We start from the raw sequence: 15,765 nt of genomic DNA on the forward strand, positions 1-15,765 counted from the left end.
GATGGCCATTCAGCCCCTACATCATTGTATTTATCATCATAAAATCATCCAGTCCAACCCCCTTCTGCCATGCAAGAAAAACACAATCGAAGTCCTCCAGACAGATGGCCATTCAGCCCATGCATCATCATCATCATCATCATCATCATCATCATCATCATCATCATCTAATCATCCAGCCCAACTCCCTTTTGTCATGAAGCAAAAGCACAACCAAAGCCCTCCCGACAGATAATCATCATATAATCATCAAATCACAGAATCATACAGTCCAAACTCCTTCTGCTATGCAACAAAAGCACAATCAAATCCCTCCCAACACATGAGCATCCAGCCCATGCATCATCATCATCATCATCGTAGAATCATCCAGTCCAACCCCCTTCTGCCATGCAGCAAAAGCACAATCAAAGCCCACTCGACAGATGGCCACCCAGCCCATTCATCATCATCATCATCATCATCATCATCATCGAATCATCTAGTCCAACCCCCTTCTGCCAGGCAGCAAAAGCACAATCAAAGCCCTCCTGAAAGATGGCCACCCAGCCCAATCATCATCATCATCATCATCATCATCATCATCATCATCATCTAATCATCCAGTCCAACTCCTTTTTGTCATGAAGCAAAAGCACAATCACAGCCTTCCCGACAGATAATCATCATATAATCATCAAATCATAGAATCATTCAATCCAACCCCCTTCTGCCAGGCAGCAAAAGCACAATCAAAACCCTCCTGACAGAGGGCCATCTAGCTCATGCATCATCATAATCATCATCATCATTGAATCACCCAGTTCAACCCATTTCTCCCATGCAGCAAAAGTACAATCAAAGTCCTCCCGACAGATAGCCATCCAGTTCACGCATCCTCCTCCTCTTCCTCCTCCTCCTCCTCATCATCATCCAGTCCAAATCCCTTCTGCCAGGCAGTAAAAGCACAATCAAAGCCCTCCTGAAAGATGGCCAACCAGCCCATGCATCATCATCATCATCATCATCATCATCTAGTCCAACCCCCTTCTGCCAGGTAGCAAAAGCACAATCAAAGCTCTCCTGAAAGATGGCCACCCAACCCATACATCATCATCATCATCATCATCATCATCATCATCATAGAATGACCCAGTTCAACCCATTTCTCCCATGGAGCAAAAGTACAATCAAAGTCCTCCCGACAGATGGCCATCCAGCCCATGCATCATCACCATCCTCCTCCTCCTTATCATCATCCAGTCCAACCCCCTTCTGCCAGGCAACGAAAGCACAATCCAAAGCCTTCCCAACAGAGGGCCATCTAGCCCATGCATCATCATCATCATCATCATCATCATACAATCATTCAGTCCAACCCCTTCTGCCAGGTAGCAAAAGAATAATCAATGTCTTCCTGACAAATGGCCATCCAGCCCATGCTTAATAATAACAATAATAATAATAATCTATCCATACATCAATCCATCCATCCAGCTCTTTAGTATCTATCTCTCCATCCATCCATCCATCCATCCATCCATCTATCTAGCCAGCCAGCCAGCCATTTATCTGTCCGTCTGTCCATTTATCCATCCATCTACTTATGCATCCATCTATCTATCTGTCTGTCTGTCTGTCTGTCTGTCTGTCTATCCATCCATCCATCTAGCCAGCCAGCCAGCCAGCCAGCCATTTATCTGTCCGTCTGTCCATTTATCCATCCATCTACTTATGCATCCATCTTTCTATCTATCTATCTATCTATCTATCTATCTATCTATCTATCTATCTATCTATCTCTCCATCCATCCATCTAGCCAGCCAGCCAGCCAGCCATTTATCTGTCCGTCTGTCCATTTATCTATCCATCTACTTATGCATACATCAATCGATCGATCGATCGATCCATCCATCCATCCATCCATCCATCTTTCTATTAATCTATCTGCCAGTATTATGTTGGTATGTTGATATGTTGGTTCGCTTGTACCACAAAGGCTCTTCCATGGCTTGATGGATTTGGACCAGTCATTAACAACATGGATCCTCAGTACAGGATGAACATCCCTGATCCAGAATCCCAAAATGGCTGAAATGAGTGGCTTAGTTTACGCCAACTTTTAGGAAGAACTTCCTGACTATGAGAGCCGTTCAGCAGTGGAACTCTCTGCCCTGGAGTGTGGTGGAGGCTCCTTCTTTGGAGGCTTTTAAACAGAGGCTGGATGGCCATCTGTCAGGGGTGCTTTGAATGTGATTTTCCTGCTTCTTGGCAGAATGGGGTTGGACTGGATGGCCCAGGAGGTCTCTTCCAACGCTATGAGTCTATGATTCTAACTTGGTTCCATGCACAACATGATTTTATTTCTCGTGTCAGGGCAGCCAGTCAATTATATTATATTTCTAACAGAACAAAGCAAACAAACAGAGAAAATACAAAATGTGTGAGTTTGGTAGTTGATTAAATGTCCTTTGACCAGTCTCTGGCCACTTGGAGTGCCTCTGGTGTTGCTGCAAGAAGGTCCTCCATTGTGCATGTGACAGGGCTCAGGGTGCATTGCAGCAGGTGGTCAGTGGTTTGCTCTTCTCCACACTCGCATGTCGGGGATTCCACTTTGTAGCCCCATTTCTGAAGGTTGGCTCTGCATCTCGTGGTGCCAGAGCGCAGTCTGTTCAGCGCCTGCCAAGTCGCCCAGTCCTCTGTGTGCCCAGGGGGGAGTCTCTCATTTGGTATCAGCCATTGATTGAGGTTCTGGGTTTGAGCCTGCCACTTTTGGACTCTCGCTTGCTGAGGCATTCCAGCGAATGTCTCTGTAGATCAGTGGTTCTCAACCTGGGGTCCCCAGATGTTTTTAGACTTCAACTCCCAGAAATCCTAACAGCTGGTAAACTGGCTGGGATTTCTGGGAGTTGTAGGCCAAAAACTTCTGGGACCCCAGGTTGAGAACCACTGCTGTAGATCTAAGAAAACTATTTCTTGATTTAAGTCGTTGATGTGCTGGATGATACCCAAACAGGGGATGAGCTGGAGATGTCTCTGCCTTGGTCCTTTCACTATTGGCTGCTCCTTCCCGGCGGATGTCAGGTGGTGCGATACCGGCTAAACTATAATTTCTCCAGTGGTGTAGGGCGCAGACACCCCGTGATAATGCGGCATGTCTCATTCAGAGCCACATCCACTGTTTTAGCGTGGTGAGATGTGTTCCACACTGGGCATGCGTACTCAGCAGCAGAGTAGCACAGCGCAAGGGCAGATGTCTTCACTGTGTCTGGTTGTGATCCCCAGGTTGTGTTAGTCAGCTTTCGTATGATATTGTTTCTAGCACCCACTTTTTGCTTGATGTTCAGGCAGTGCTTCTTGTAGGTCAGAGCACGGTCCAGAGTGACTCCCAGGTATTTGGGTGCAATGCTGCAATGCTCCAATGGGATTCCGACCTGATTAAAACTATTGTACAGTCCATCCCCGACTTACAAACGACTCATAGTTACAAACGAGGGTGAAACAACAGGAAGTGAGAGGAATCTACCCCTTGGAAGGGAAATCCATTCCTGGAAGAGTTATTATCCAGGGAAAAGGTGTCCCTAATGAAACTTTATCACCAGTCCTTGTTTCCACAATGAGCCAAATCCGATGCTCAACCTGTATGCATTTCCCCATTTGATTGTCAAGTGCAGAACAAGTTGTCTCTCTTTGCTGAAAATGATAATTCAGAGAGACAGGGACCAAAAGGAAAGGCTGGGAGGGAAGGCATTTTCCTGCAGGCTGCAAATCACTCTTGTTTCCTTTGCAAACTCTCCAAATACGCCGACAACGGAGAAAAAGACAGGGCTTGGGATGAGGAAGGAAAGGTGTTGCTAAGAGACCTGTTGCTAAGTCGGAAGCTCGGTCCTTCACGCCACAAAAGCAACGATTATGATCCTATCTCAGAAATTGGCTTGTTTGCTCTCGTCTATCTCGTGACGTTATTGACAGAGCCTGCAGGAATTTGCACCAAAACACATCTTGCAATTACATAATTGCTTTAATACTGGAACAAATATGATTTTCCTTTCCCTTCCGCATCCCTTTGGACTTTTCGAGTTGTGCTTTTCGTAAACCGCACAAGCCTCAGGGCAGCGAATGCCTTGTTTTTAACTTACAGCCGGTGAGTTTTCCAGGCTGTATGGCTATGCTCCAGAAGCATTCTCTCCTGACGTTTTGCCCACATCTATGGCAGGCATCCTCAGAGGTCGTGAGGTCTGTTGGAAATTAGGCAAGTGAAGTTTAAATATCTGTGGAATAATGCCCAGGGTGGGAGAAAGAACTCTTGTCTGTTGGAGGCAAGTGTGAATGTTGCAACTGGCCACCTTGATTAGCTTATTTATACCTTTACTCTCTATTGGTTTTGGCACTAAATTCTTAAAATCTATATAAATAAAAATGTAATGTTCGTTTGTGGGCTTAACAGAACTCAAAAACCACTGGGGAAATTGACACCAAATTTGGACACAATACATCTAACAACCCAATGTATGTCCTTCAATCAAAAAAATTGATTTTGTCATTTGGGAGTCATAGTTGCTGGGATGTATAGTTCACCTACAGTCAAAGAGCACTCTGAACACCACCAACGCTAGAATTGGACCAAACTTGGCACACAGTTCTTCCATGACCAACAGAAAATTCTGTAAGGGTTTGGTGGGCATTGACCTTGAGTTTGGGAGTTGTAGTTTACCTCCATCCAGAGAGCACTGTGGACTCAAACAATGATGAATCTGGACCAAACTTGGCACGGATACTCCATATGCCCAAATGTGAACACTGGTGGAGTTTGGGAGAAATATACCTTGACATTTGGGAGTTGTAGTTACTGGGATTTATAGTTCACCTACAGCCAAAGAGCATTCTGAACCACACCAACAAGAGAATTGGGCCAAACTTCCCACACAGAACCTCCAGGACAAAAAAAAAATGCTTAACGCCATCCAGTCCAACTCCCTTCACCAGGACAAGAAAACGTAATCAAAGCCCTCCTGACAAAGAGCCATCCAGCCATAGATATAGATTGATAGATATGATTCACACAGAGAGATATAGTATCATAGATTTGAAAGGGATCCCTAAAGAAAGACAATTAAATGTTGCATGTTCCAAAGGAGGCAAACCAGACAATCCCCACATCAACACTGACAAAGAAACAGCAAGGAATACTGTTTACTCACAAGCATAAAGGAATTACATATATTAGAAACCGACGCTTTCTAATATATAACAGGATGAATTGACACCAAATTTGGACACAAGACACCTCTCAGGCCAACGAGTGACCATCACTCATAAAAACACTGAAAAACACAATGGAAGAGACTTAAAAAACAAAAAAATGCTACAGAGCATGTGCAAAAATGACTCCCCGCGGCAAACAAAACACAGAATAGCATATCCACACTCTCTTCCAGACTACAGCTCCCAGCATCTCCTAGACCAGGCCCTTTAGGAGAGGATGTTGATTCAAATGCATTACTTCCAAGATGCAAGCTTTCTTCTCCTTGGATTTCTTTGAGAGCACCCCAATCCCTGCAGATTTCCAATTTCCTATTCATGGACTGCAACTCCCAGCAATCCCCCAGATAGATAGATAGATAGATAGATAGATAGATAGATAGATAGATAGATATAGTTAGGTAGATAGATAGATAGATAGATCAATCAGAAGAACTGCTGGAAGCTGCAGTCCAAGAATAGGTAGGGAAGGAAAAAAGGGGAGAAAGAGGAAGGGAAAGAAAAGTTGGGGGGAGGAAGGGAAGAAGAAGAGAAGGAAGGAAGGAAGGAAGGAAGGAAGGAAGGAAGGAAGGAAGGAGAGAAAGAAAGAAAGAAAGAAAGAAAGAAAGGGAAGGAAGGAAGGAAGGAGAGAAAGGAAGGAAGGAAGGAGAGAAAGGAAGGGAAGGGAGCAAATATGGAAGGAAGGAAGGAAGGAAGGAGGGAAAGAAAGAAGAGAAAGAGGGAGGGAAGGTTGGCCACAGCAACATGTGGCAGGTACAGCTAGTACTCCATAAAATACTGACTTTTGAGAAGTGAAAGGCCAGAAAAGTGAGCTCTATGGACTGCATATATATTTACCCCAAGCCCTGATTTAAGTCAAGGCCAAATGTGCCAGCTTTGGGCATTATATTCCAAAGCATCTAGAGGGCACCATGTCTGAAAATGATGCCAGCAAATGCAATATTATATTTCATTGTCAAAAGCAGATTTTGAGACCTAGATCTACCAAAAAAAAATGCATCCATACCGTGATCATCCCCTTTCCAGCGGGTTTCCCATTCCCCAAAAGGAGGGTTCTGGTGATCTTCTTGCTTGAAACAATCTAAATGGAAAGGGAAGAATAGAAGGAGGAAAAAAGAATGCAGGAAAGTATTATTATCCAAAGTGCTATATATTAGAGGTGTGCAAAGTGGCTGAAACCTGGCTAGTAATTCATTTCAGAGATTCAGATGGCCCACAATTTATTTATTAAAGATTCAGAAGGGTCCTGTTTTGTTTAGTAACCTGAATCTCCAAAGTATTGTCGAAGGCTTTCATGGCTGGAATCACTAGGTTCTTGTGGGTTTTTTCGGGCTATAGGGCCATGTTCTAGAGGCATTTCCCCTGACGTTTCGCCTGCATCTATGGCAAGCATCCTCAGAGGTAGTGAGGTCTGTTGGAAATAGGACAAAGGGTTTATATATCTGTGGAATGGCTGGAGTGGGGCAAAGAGCTCTTCTCTGCTGGAGCTAGGTGTGAATGTTTCAACTGACCACCTTCATTAGCATTTGAAGGCCTGGCTGAGCCTGGGGGAATCTTTTGTTGAGAGGTGTTAAGATGTGCCTGGTTGTTTCCTCTCTACAGTTTTGCTGTTGTAATTTTAGAGTTTTTTTAATACTGGTAGCCAGATTTTGTTCATTTTCATGGTCTCTTTCTTTCTGTTGAAATTGTCCACATGCTTGTGGATTTCAATGGCTTCTCTGTGTAGTCTGACATGGTGGTTGTTGGTGTGGTCCAGCATTTCTGTGTTCTCAAATAGTATGCTGTGTCCAGGCTGGTTCATCAGGTGCTCTGCTATGGCTGACTTCCAAACCACCAAACGCAGCATCACCCAAACACAAATCGAGGAACATGAAAGGCACTGCAGACTCCTTCAACCAGAGAAGTCAGCCATAGCAGAGCACAAGATGAACCAACCTGGACACGGTGTATTATTGGAGAACACAGAAATGCATCTCCAGGAAAACCTACCGAACCCAAAGTGCAGGAAAACTCTCCCAGAAAGTCATGCTCGTAGAGCTGCATGCTGGACTTGTCCTGGTCGAACAAGGCAAATTTCAGCTTCTGGACCTCCTCGAAGCGATACTCAACAATGAACTTCTTGGAGAAAGCCGGGTTGAGGTTGTTCACCGCTGTTTCCGTCCGGTCGACCTGCAAAAAAGAGGGAAAGCAGCTGAGCAAGTGATGTCGTTGAGAACCTATGCATCGTATTGTCAAAGGCTTTCATGGCTGGAATCACTAGGTTCTTGTGGGTTTTTTCGGGCTATAGGGCCATGTTCTAGAGGCATTTCCCTTGACGTTTCACCTGCATCTATGGCAAGCATCCTCAGAGGTAGTGAGGTCTGTTGGAACTAGGAAAAAGGGTTTATATATCTGTGGAATGGCTGGAGTGGGGCAAAGAGCTCTTCCCTGCTGGAACTAGGTGTGAATGTTTCAACTGATCACCTTCATTAGCATTTGAAGGCCTGCCTGAGCCTGGAAAAATCTTTTGTTGAGAGGTGTTAAGATGTGCCTGGTTGTTTCCTCTCTGCTGTTTTGCTGTTGTAATTTTGGAGTTTTTTAATACTGGTAGCCAGATTCTCAGACATCAGAAAAGCTGCAAGACCAAGAACAAGCCACGAGAGTAAAGATGAAGATCCACCCAGAGGAAAAGTGTTCCTGCCATACATCAAGGGAACCACTGACCGCATAGGGAAGCTGATGAGGAAACACAACATACAAACAATCTACAGACCCACCAAGAAAATCCAACAAATGCTACATTCAGCAAAGGACAAGAGGGATCCTCTCACCTCTGCAAGAGTCTACCGTATACCATGCAGCTGTGGACATAGGGACCACCAAACGCAGCCTTGCCCAGACACGAATCAAGGAACATGAAAGGCACTGCAGACTCCTTCAACCAGAGAAGTCAGCCATAGCAGAGCACCTGATGAACCAGCCTGGACACAGCATATTATTTGAGAACACAGAAATGCTGGACCACACCAACAACCACCATGTCAGACTACACAGAGAAGCCATTGAAATCCACAAGCATGTGGACAATTTCAACAGAAAGGAGGAGACCATGAAAATGAACAAAATCTGGCTACCAGTATTAAAAAACTCCAAAATTACAACAGCAAAACAGCAGAGAGGAAACAACCAGGCACATCTTAACACCTCTCAACAAAAGATTTTTCCAGGCTCAGGCAGGCCTTCAAATGCTAATGAAGGTGGTCAGTTGAAACATTCACACCTAGCTCCAGCAGAGAGCTCTTTGCCCCACCCCAGCCATTCCACAGATATATAAACCCATTGTCCTATTTCCAACAGACCTCACTACCTCTGAGGATGCTTGCCATAGATGCAGGCGAAACGTCAGGAGAAATGCCTCTAGAACATGGCCCTATAGCCCAAAAAAACCCACAAGAACCTAACCTATGCATCTTTTATCACAATTTAAGGAAGAAGACAAGAGGCCACGGGTTCCACATCGGACTCCTACTTGCAATTTTTGGCGAATTTATGGGACTCAAAGTGGTGCAGTGCCAGGGGGGCAAAAAATTACAATTAACTATTGCTGTTTACATTAACAACCTCAGATATGCAGATGACACCACTCTGATGGCCGAAAGCGAGGAGGAGCTGAGGAGCCTTCTAATCAAGGTGAAAGAAGAAAGCGCAAAAGCCGGGTTGCAGCTAAACGTCAAAAAAACCAAGATGATGGAAACAAGAATGATTGACAACTGGAAAATAGAGGGAGAAAACGTGGAGGCCGTGACAGGGTTTGTATTTCTAGGCGCAAAGATTACTGCAGATGCAGACTGTGGCCAGGAAATCAGGAGACGTTCACTTCTTGGGAGGAGAGCAATGTCCAATCTCGATAAAATAGTGAAGAGTAGAGACATCACATTGGCAACGAAGATCCATTGCCTAGTCAAAGCCATGGTATTCCCTGTAGTAACCTACGGATGTGAGAGCTGGACCTTCGGGAAGGCTGAGCGAAGGAAGAGAGGCGCTTTTGAGCTGTGGTGTTGGAGGAAAGTTCTGAGAGTGCCTTGGACCGTGAGAAGATCCAACCAGTCCATCCTCCAGGAAATAAAGCCCGACTGCTCACTGGAGGGAAAGATACTAGAGACAAAGTTGAAGTCCTTTGGCCACATCATGAGGAGACAGCAAAGCCTAAAGAAGACAATGATGCTGGGGAAAGTGGAAGGCAAAAGGAAGAGGGGCCGACCAAGGGCAAGATGGATGGATGGCATCCTTGAAGTGACTGGACTGACCTTGAGGGAGCTGAGGGTGGTAACAGCCGACAGGGAGCTCTGGCGTGGGCTGGTCCATGAGGTCACAAAGAGTCGGAGACGACTAAACGAATGAACAACAACATTGCTGTTTACAGCAGATATAGACAAACTTGTGTCCTACCGGCTGTTAGGAATTGTGGAAGTTGAAGTCCAAAACACCTGGAGGACACAAGTTTGTCTATAGAGTGTAGAACAGCAATAGGTGCAAATCATGCAGCTCTCCATATCTTATGTACTGCAACTCCCAGCATTCCCCCAGTGGCTAGGGCAGCTGGGAAGTGCAGTCCAACACAATCTGGAGGGGTAAGTTGTTCACTTTTCCGGTGCAACAAATCCAGGGAGTTGCAACTAGCAAACGGTGCAGTTAAACTCCAGGTTTGCTGAGTTCTGTTCTTGGAGGCCCTCAAATTATACATCTTCCCGGATGAGAAATGCCAACTCAGACAGGGGTTGACTCACTAAATATTTCCATTACCATCTCTTTCCAAGTTTCTACACACATTAATTCAGCTGACCTTTGGCTGACTTCTCTTAGTGAATTTTTTCCTAGCAAAGTCTGGAAACTGGGGCTTCAATGGGACAAAGAATCCACTCGATTCACACTGTAAAGGATCTCTCCGAAGTGCTGAAATCTATCCCCCAAATAAGTTTAGGACTCTGGAAAGCCCTTCTAAGAGTGCATTCAACACTTCTCTTGCTTGCATTTCGGGGAGTTAGATGGAACTTTTCTCCCCAATTTCCTTGTTTTGTGTATTTGTGTCAGTGGGATGCTAAGAGTTGAAATCCCAATCAATTAGATGGGAAGAGGATGGATAAAGAGCAGTAGGATATTGTTGTTGTTGTTATTTGAAACATAACAAGATGAGTCCACAGCAAACAAGATCACTTTGTAGGCTGTTTTATTGGATAACACATCAGACACTTCCCAAGTGTCTAGGACTGTGTTGTTGTTGTTACACTACAAATAATATAAATATTATTTCCTAATTGGTTCTATAAAAAAGAAACCATAGGAAAAGTTGATTAAACTGCAAAATGTTGTTATTGTAGTGTTTCTCAACCTGGGGGTCGGGACCCCTGGAGGGGTCATGAGGGGGTGTCAGAGGGGTCCCCAAAGACCATCAGAAAACATAGTATTTTCTGTTGATCATGGAGGTTCTGTGTGGGATGTTCGTCCCAATTCAATTGTTGGTGGGGTTCAGAATGCTCTTTGATTGTAGGCAAATAATAAATCCCAGCAACTACAATTCCCAAATGTCAAGGTCTATTTCCCCCAAACTCCACCAGTGTTCCCATTTGGGCATGTTGAGTATTCGTGTCAAATTTGGTCCAGATCCATCATTGTTTGAATCTACAGTGCTCTCTGGATGTAGAAGAACTACAACTCCCAAACTCAAGGTCAATGCCCACTAACCCTTCCAATCTGTCTGCCAAGTTTGGTTCAATTCCATTGTTGGTAGTGCTCTGGGATTGTGAACTATAAATCCCAGTAAACTATAAATCCCAGGTGAACTATAAATCCCAGTAACTACAACTCCCAAATGTCAAGGTCTGCTTTGCCCAAACTCCACCAGTGCTCACATTTGAGCATATTGTATTGTGTCAAGTCTGGTCCAGATCCATCGTTGTTTGAGTCCACAGTGCTCTCTGGATGTAGGTGAACTGCAACTCCAAAACTCAAGGTCAAAGCCCACCAAACCCTTCCAGTATTTTCCGTTGGTCATGGGAGTTCTGTGTGCCAAGTGTTGGGGTTCAGCCTGATCCTGATCTGTGTGAACAGGATTCTCTGATAGTTTTTCCAACTGAGCAAGCTCTCCCTGACTCTGACAGTGTGGAATCTGTTGTTGATGCAGAGGTCAGTAGGGATGAAAACGAAACCCAACAGCTGGAAGAGAATGTTTTGGAAGTTAGCCATGATATCTCTCCACCTGGGGTTTCTAATGAGGACCAAAGAGAACAGATAGTCAGAGATAGTAATGTTTCCCAGTTTCTACGAAGGTCACAGCGCTTACAGCAGAAAGAGGCCCAGACAGAAAAGTCAAAGGGCGTTTCTAAGAATAGCTTCTTTGGTTTAAAAGGGTTCCTGCCGGGTGCTTCTTTAGGTCAAGCAACGTTCGGGACTGTGGCTGTGCCTTGGCAGAATTCCTGTGTTCCATGGCCAGTAATCCCAGAGGCTTCTAGTTTCCAAGTTCATTGTTAGTAAAAGGCTAACAGACTCCTGGTTATTGTTTTGTGGCTTTTGAAGTTTTGCTCAAGTTCAGAGATCCTATTGACTACTGTGTTTTTCTGTGGCTTTTTGACTCTGCATTTACCTTTCTTTTGTAACCAATTTTTCATCAATAAACAAGGATTGCTTTTCCTACAGTCCAGAGTGGTGGATTTAATCTTATGGTCTCGTTTTTTGAACTGGGATGCAACACCAAGTTTGGTTCATTTCCATCATTGGTGGAGTTCAGAATGCACTGAGTGTAGGTGAACTATAAATCCCAGCAACTACAACTCCCACAGGACAAAATCACACACACACCCAATCTCACCAGTATCCAATTTTGGGCGTATCAAGTATTTGTGCCCAGTTTGGTCCAGTGAATGAAAATACATTCTAGATACATACTAGATATTTACATTACTTATCATAACAGCAGCAAAATTACAGTTATGAAGTAGCAACAAAACTAATTTTATGGTTGGGGGTCACCATAACATGAGGAACTGTATTAAGGGGTCGCGGCATTAGGAAGGTTGAGAACCCCTGTTATACCAACATTTTGCTATTGCTTTTCAGTGAATATCTCACTGAGTCTCAACTGATTCAACCTAATTTGTAGCAGCCACAAAAACAAAGTGTCTGGAATAGAGCAACTACTTTCAAACAGGAAATAACACTTTCAAAGCACGAAGAGAATGCCTGCCATAGATGAAGGCGAAACATCAGGAGAGAATGTTTCTGGAACATGGCCATACAGCCCAGAAAACTCACAATAACTCAGTGATTCCGGCCCTGAAACCCTTCAACAATGCAAGGAACAGAATTTATATAGTGGTGTTACTATATATTTAGATACTAGGCTTGGGCGATCAAGAAAAAAATTGGTTCTAAACTCGTTTTGTTTCTAGGGTGCGCTAGCGTTTCGAAATTCTGAGGACTTCCGAAATTTAAGATTTCGAAATTTCAAAATTTCGAAATTTCCAAAATTTCGTAAATTACGAATTGATTCATTAATGACGAACGCGGTTGTGCAATATGCTAAAAAAAACCTCCAAATGGGACAGGGGGAACTTCTGAAGCTTCCCTCTCTCTCTGTTGTTGACTGTTGGTGTGATAAAACAAACAACAACTATATTATATTATATTAGGGCCTTTTCTGTGGTGGCCCCCCGGCTGTGGAACGCCCTCCCCATGGAGGTAAGATCAGCCCCCTCGCTGTTGGTGTTTCGTAGAAGATTAAAAACCTGGATGTTTGAACGAGCATTCGGTTAAACAGTGCAACCAATGTGATGATTACAGGAATTGGAAAATCGGACGACGAACTGGATTATGATTTTAGTTATGAGATGTATGGTGTTGTTTATTGTTACATTAATATTGTATTTTATGCCTTTGTGGTTTTACATTGTATATTGTTGTGGATTTTATCTTGTTGTAAACCGCGTTGAGTCGCCGGTCAGGCTGAGAAACGGCGGTATACAAGTATAAGAAATAAATAAATAAATAAATATTATAATAATATTATTATATTATATTGTTTATATTATATTATATATATTATATTATTATTATATATTATATTATAATATATTATATATATTATATTATAATATACAATTAAAATATAATATAATAATAATATAGTAATATAATATATAATATAATATAATAATATAATATAATATACAATACCATAATATAATAGTATTATAATAATATAATATAATATAAAATATATTTATTTTATTTATTTATCTATTTACTGCATTTGTAGACCGCCGTTCTCAGCCCTAGGGCGACTCACGGCGGTGTACAACATATAAAAACAAATTACAATAAAGGCAATATCACAAACAACAATAACAACATCACTATCAATAATACAATTACACTAAATCATTCGCGACGTCTCATCATAGAATCACAATCCAATCTCGTTATCCATATTCCGTTCCAATCATCATTGCCAATTGTTGTAGCACTTAGTCAAACGCCTTCTCAAACAACCACGTCTTTAGTCCCTTGCGGAATGTCATAAGGGAGGGCGCCTGTCTGATGTCTACAGGGAGGGTGTTCCACAGCCGGGGGGTCACCACCGAGAAGGCCCTGTCCCTCGTCCCCGCCAGGCGTGCCTGTGAGGCAGGCGGATCGAGAGAAGGGCCTCCCTAGACGATCTCAAGGTCCTCGTGGGCTCATAGGCCGAGATGCGGTCAGATAGTTATTTTGGGCCGGAACCGTTTAGGGCTTTGTAGGCCAACACCAGCACCTTGAATTGGGCCCAGTAGCAGATCGGCAGCCAGTGGAGCTGGAACAACAAGGGCGTTGTGTGCTCCCTGCGTCCTGCTCCTGTTAGTAACATGGCCTCCGCGCGCTGGACTAGCTGGAGCTTCAGGGCCGTCTTCAAGGGCAGCCCCACGTAGAGAGCATTGCAGTAGTCAAGGCGGGATGTGACCAGAGCGTGTACCACCGTGGCCAAGTCAGACTTCCCAATTGTATATTATATTATATTATATTATATTATATTATATTATATTATATTATATTATATTATATACTAGCTGTACCTGGCAACGCATTGCTGTGGCATAGAGTGAGGGTATGAAAAATAAAGTAATGAGAAATTTTGGGCAAGAAGGATGCCAGGAAAAAGAGGAGGGAGGGGGGAATGTGGGATTTGCCAGCTGGAAGGAAGGAAGGAAGGAAGGAAGGAAGGAAGGAAGGAAGGAAGGAAGGTAGCCCAGTGCAGCCCAGAGTGAGGCAAGAAGAAGCCTGAGGAAAGAGGAGGGAAGCAGCAGAGCAAAGGGACCGGAAGTGGGGTAAATGCGAGATTGTAAAACTTGCACCAGACATACGAAAATAATTATGAAATAATTACGAAATAATTACGAAAATTGGAAAAAGTTGTTTCGATTCTTAATTACTCCTCACACTATTCCTGCATGGCTCGATATTGGATCGTAAGCTAATTTAAATACGAATCAATAACGAATAACGAAATTAACGAACTGGATCGCCCAAGCCTATTAGATACCATAAAGCGAAATGAAAGGGAAACGAGGACAAAACCTCAAAGTCTTAAAGTGGTAAACAGTGGCAAAAGGCATACAACTTAAAAAACCTAAAGACTACAAACATGAAAACAGAACTAAACCTAGAACTATCGCAAAACCAACCACATTAAAGCTATTCAAACCAATTAAAAATACATAAAAACAAGAAAATGGTTTCCAGGTTTGTGAGTCGGCAGCTCAAAACATCAATATTGCAAATTCGTTCAATGCAAAATTGGTTTCCTGGGCTTGAAAGAGAAAAAGAAAAGATGTTTCCTTTTCCTCCGTCTCTTCTGCATGCTCATTTCTAAATCGAACCCATTCAAAGGCAGGAGCCAAACCCCTTTACACCTCCCACATCTTGCAAACGTCGACACGGTAGCATTTAGCAGAAATCGCTTGCTACCCGGATCTGTCTTTCTTTTTTGCGATGTAACTTTCTCTTCCATCTGTCTCACTGGCATCCATTCAGTAAGAAACTTTTGGCAAGAACAAAGAGACAGAGAAGTTGCACTTTCGTGCAATTGGCTTTGCTCTCTTCGTGGAACTCAAAGGGAGAGAATCTGAAGACGTAAAAAAAAACTTTTCAAGCTTCTTCAGACAGAATCCTGAGGCCAAGGGTGGCCTTCAAAGCATCATATAAGGCACAGCTGAAGCAAAGAAAATGAAGGGAAAACTGAAAAGTCAAGACTGAAAACTGGGATAAGGGAGAAAAGGATTTCTATTGAATTATTTATTTTAAATCCCACCTGTCACTTAACATAGGATTCAAAGTTACTATCCATCCATATATTCATACATTTACCTATCTATCCATCCATCTATCTACATATCCATGCATCCATCCATCATACATCAATCTATCCATCCATTCATAGATCCATACACCCATATACCCATCTATCTATTGATACATCTATCTATCTATCTATCTATCTATCTATCTATCTATCTATC

At 43.2% G+C, this 15,765-nt stretch overlaps 1 protein-coding gene across 4 annotated transcripts in view; it reads right to left on the bottom strand.

The window, feature by feature from the left end:
- Positions 1-15,765, bottom strand: part of CPNE2 (copine 2) — a 144,483-nt gene that overhangs the window by 82,105 nt on the left and 46,613 nt on the right. For all 4 annotated transcript variants that reach the window (XM_067470996.1, XM_067470993.1, XM_067470995.1 and 1 more), the window contains 2 exons: positions 7,232-7,411; positions 6,249-6,323 (listed from right to left, as the gene is read on the bottom strand). In XM_067470996.1, coding sequence (XP_067327097.1) covers positions 6,249-6,323; positions 7,232-7,411 — 255 coding nt within the window. The remainder of the gene's footprint in view (positions 1-6,248; positions 6,324-7,231; positions 7,412-15,765) is intronic.

The sequence above is a fragment of the Anolis sagrei genome, chromosome 8 (assembly GCF_037176765.1).
Source record: "Anolis sagrei isolate rAnoSag1 chromosome 8, rAnoSag1.mat, whole genome shotgun sequence".
NCBI lineage: Eukaryota > Metazoa > Chordata > Lepidosauria > Squamata > Dactyloidae > Anolis > Anolis sagrei.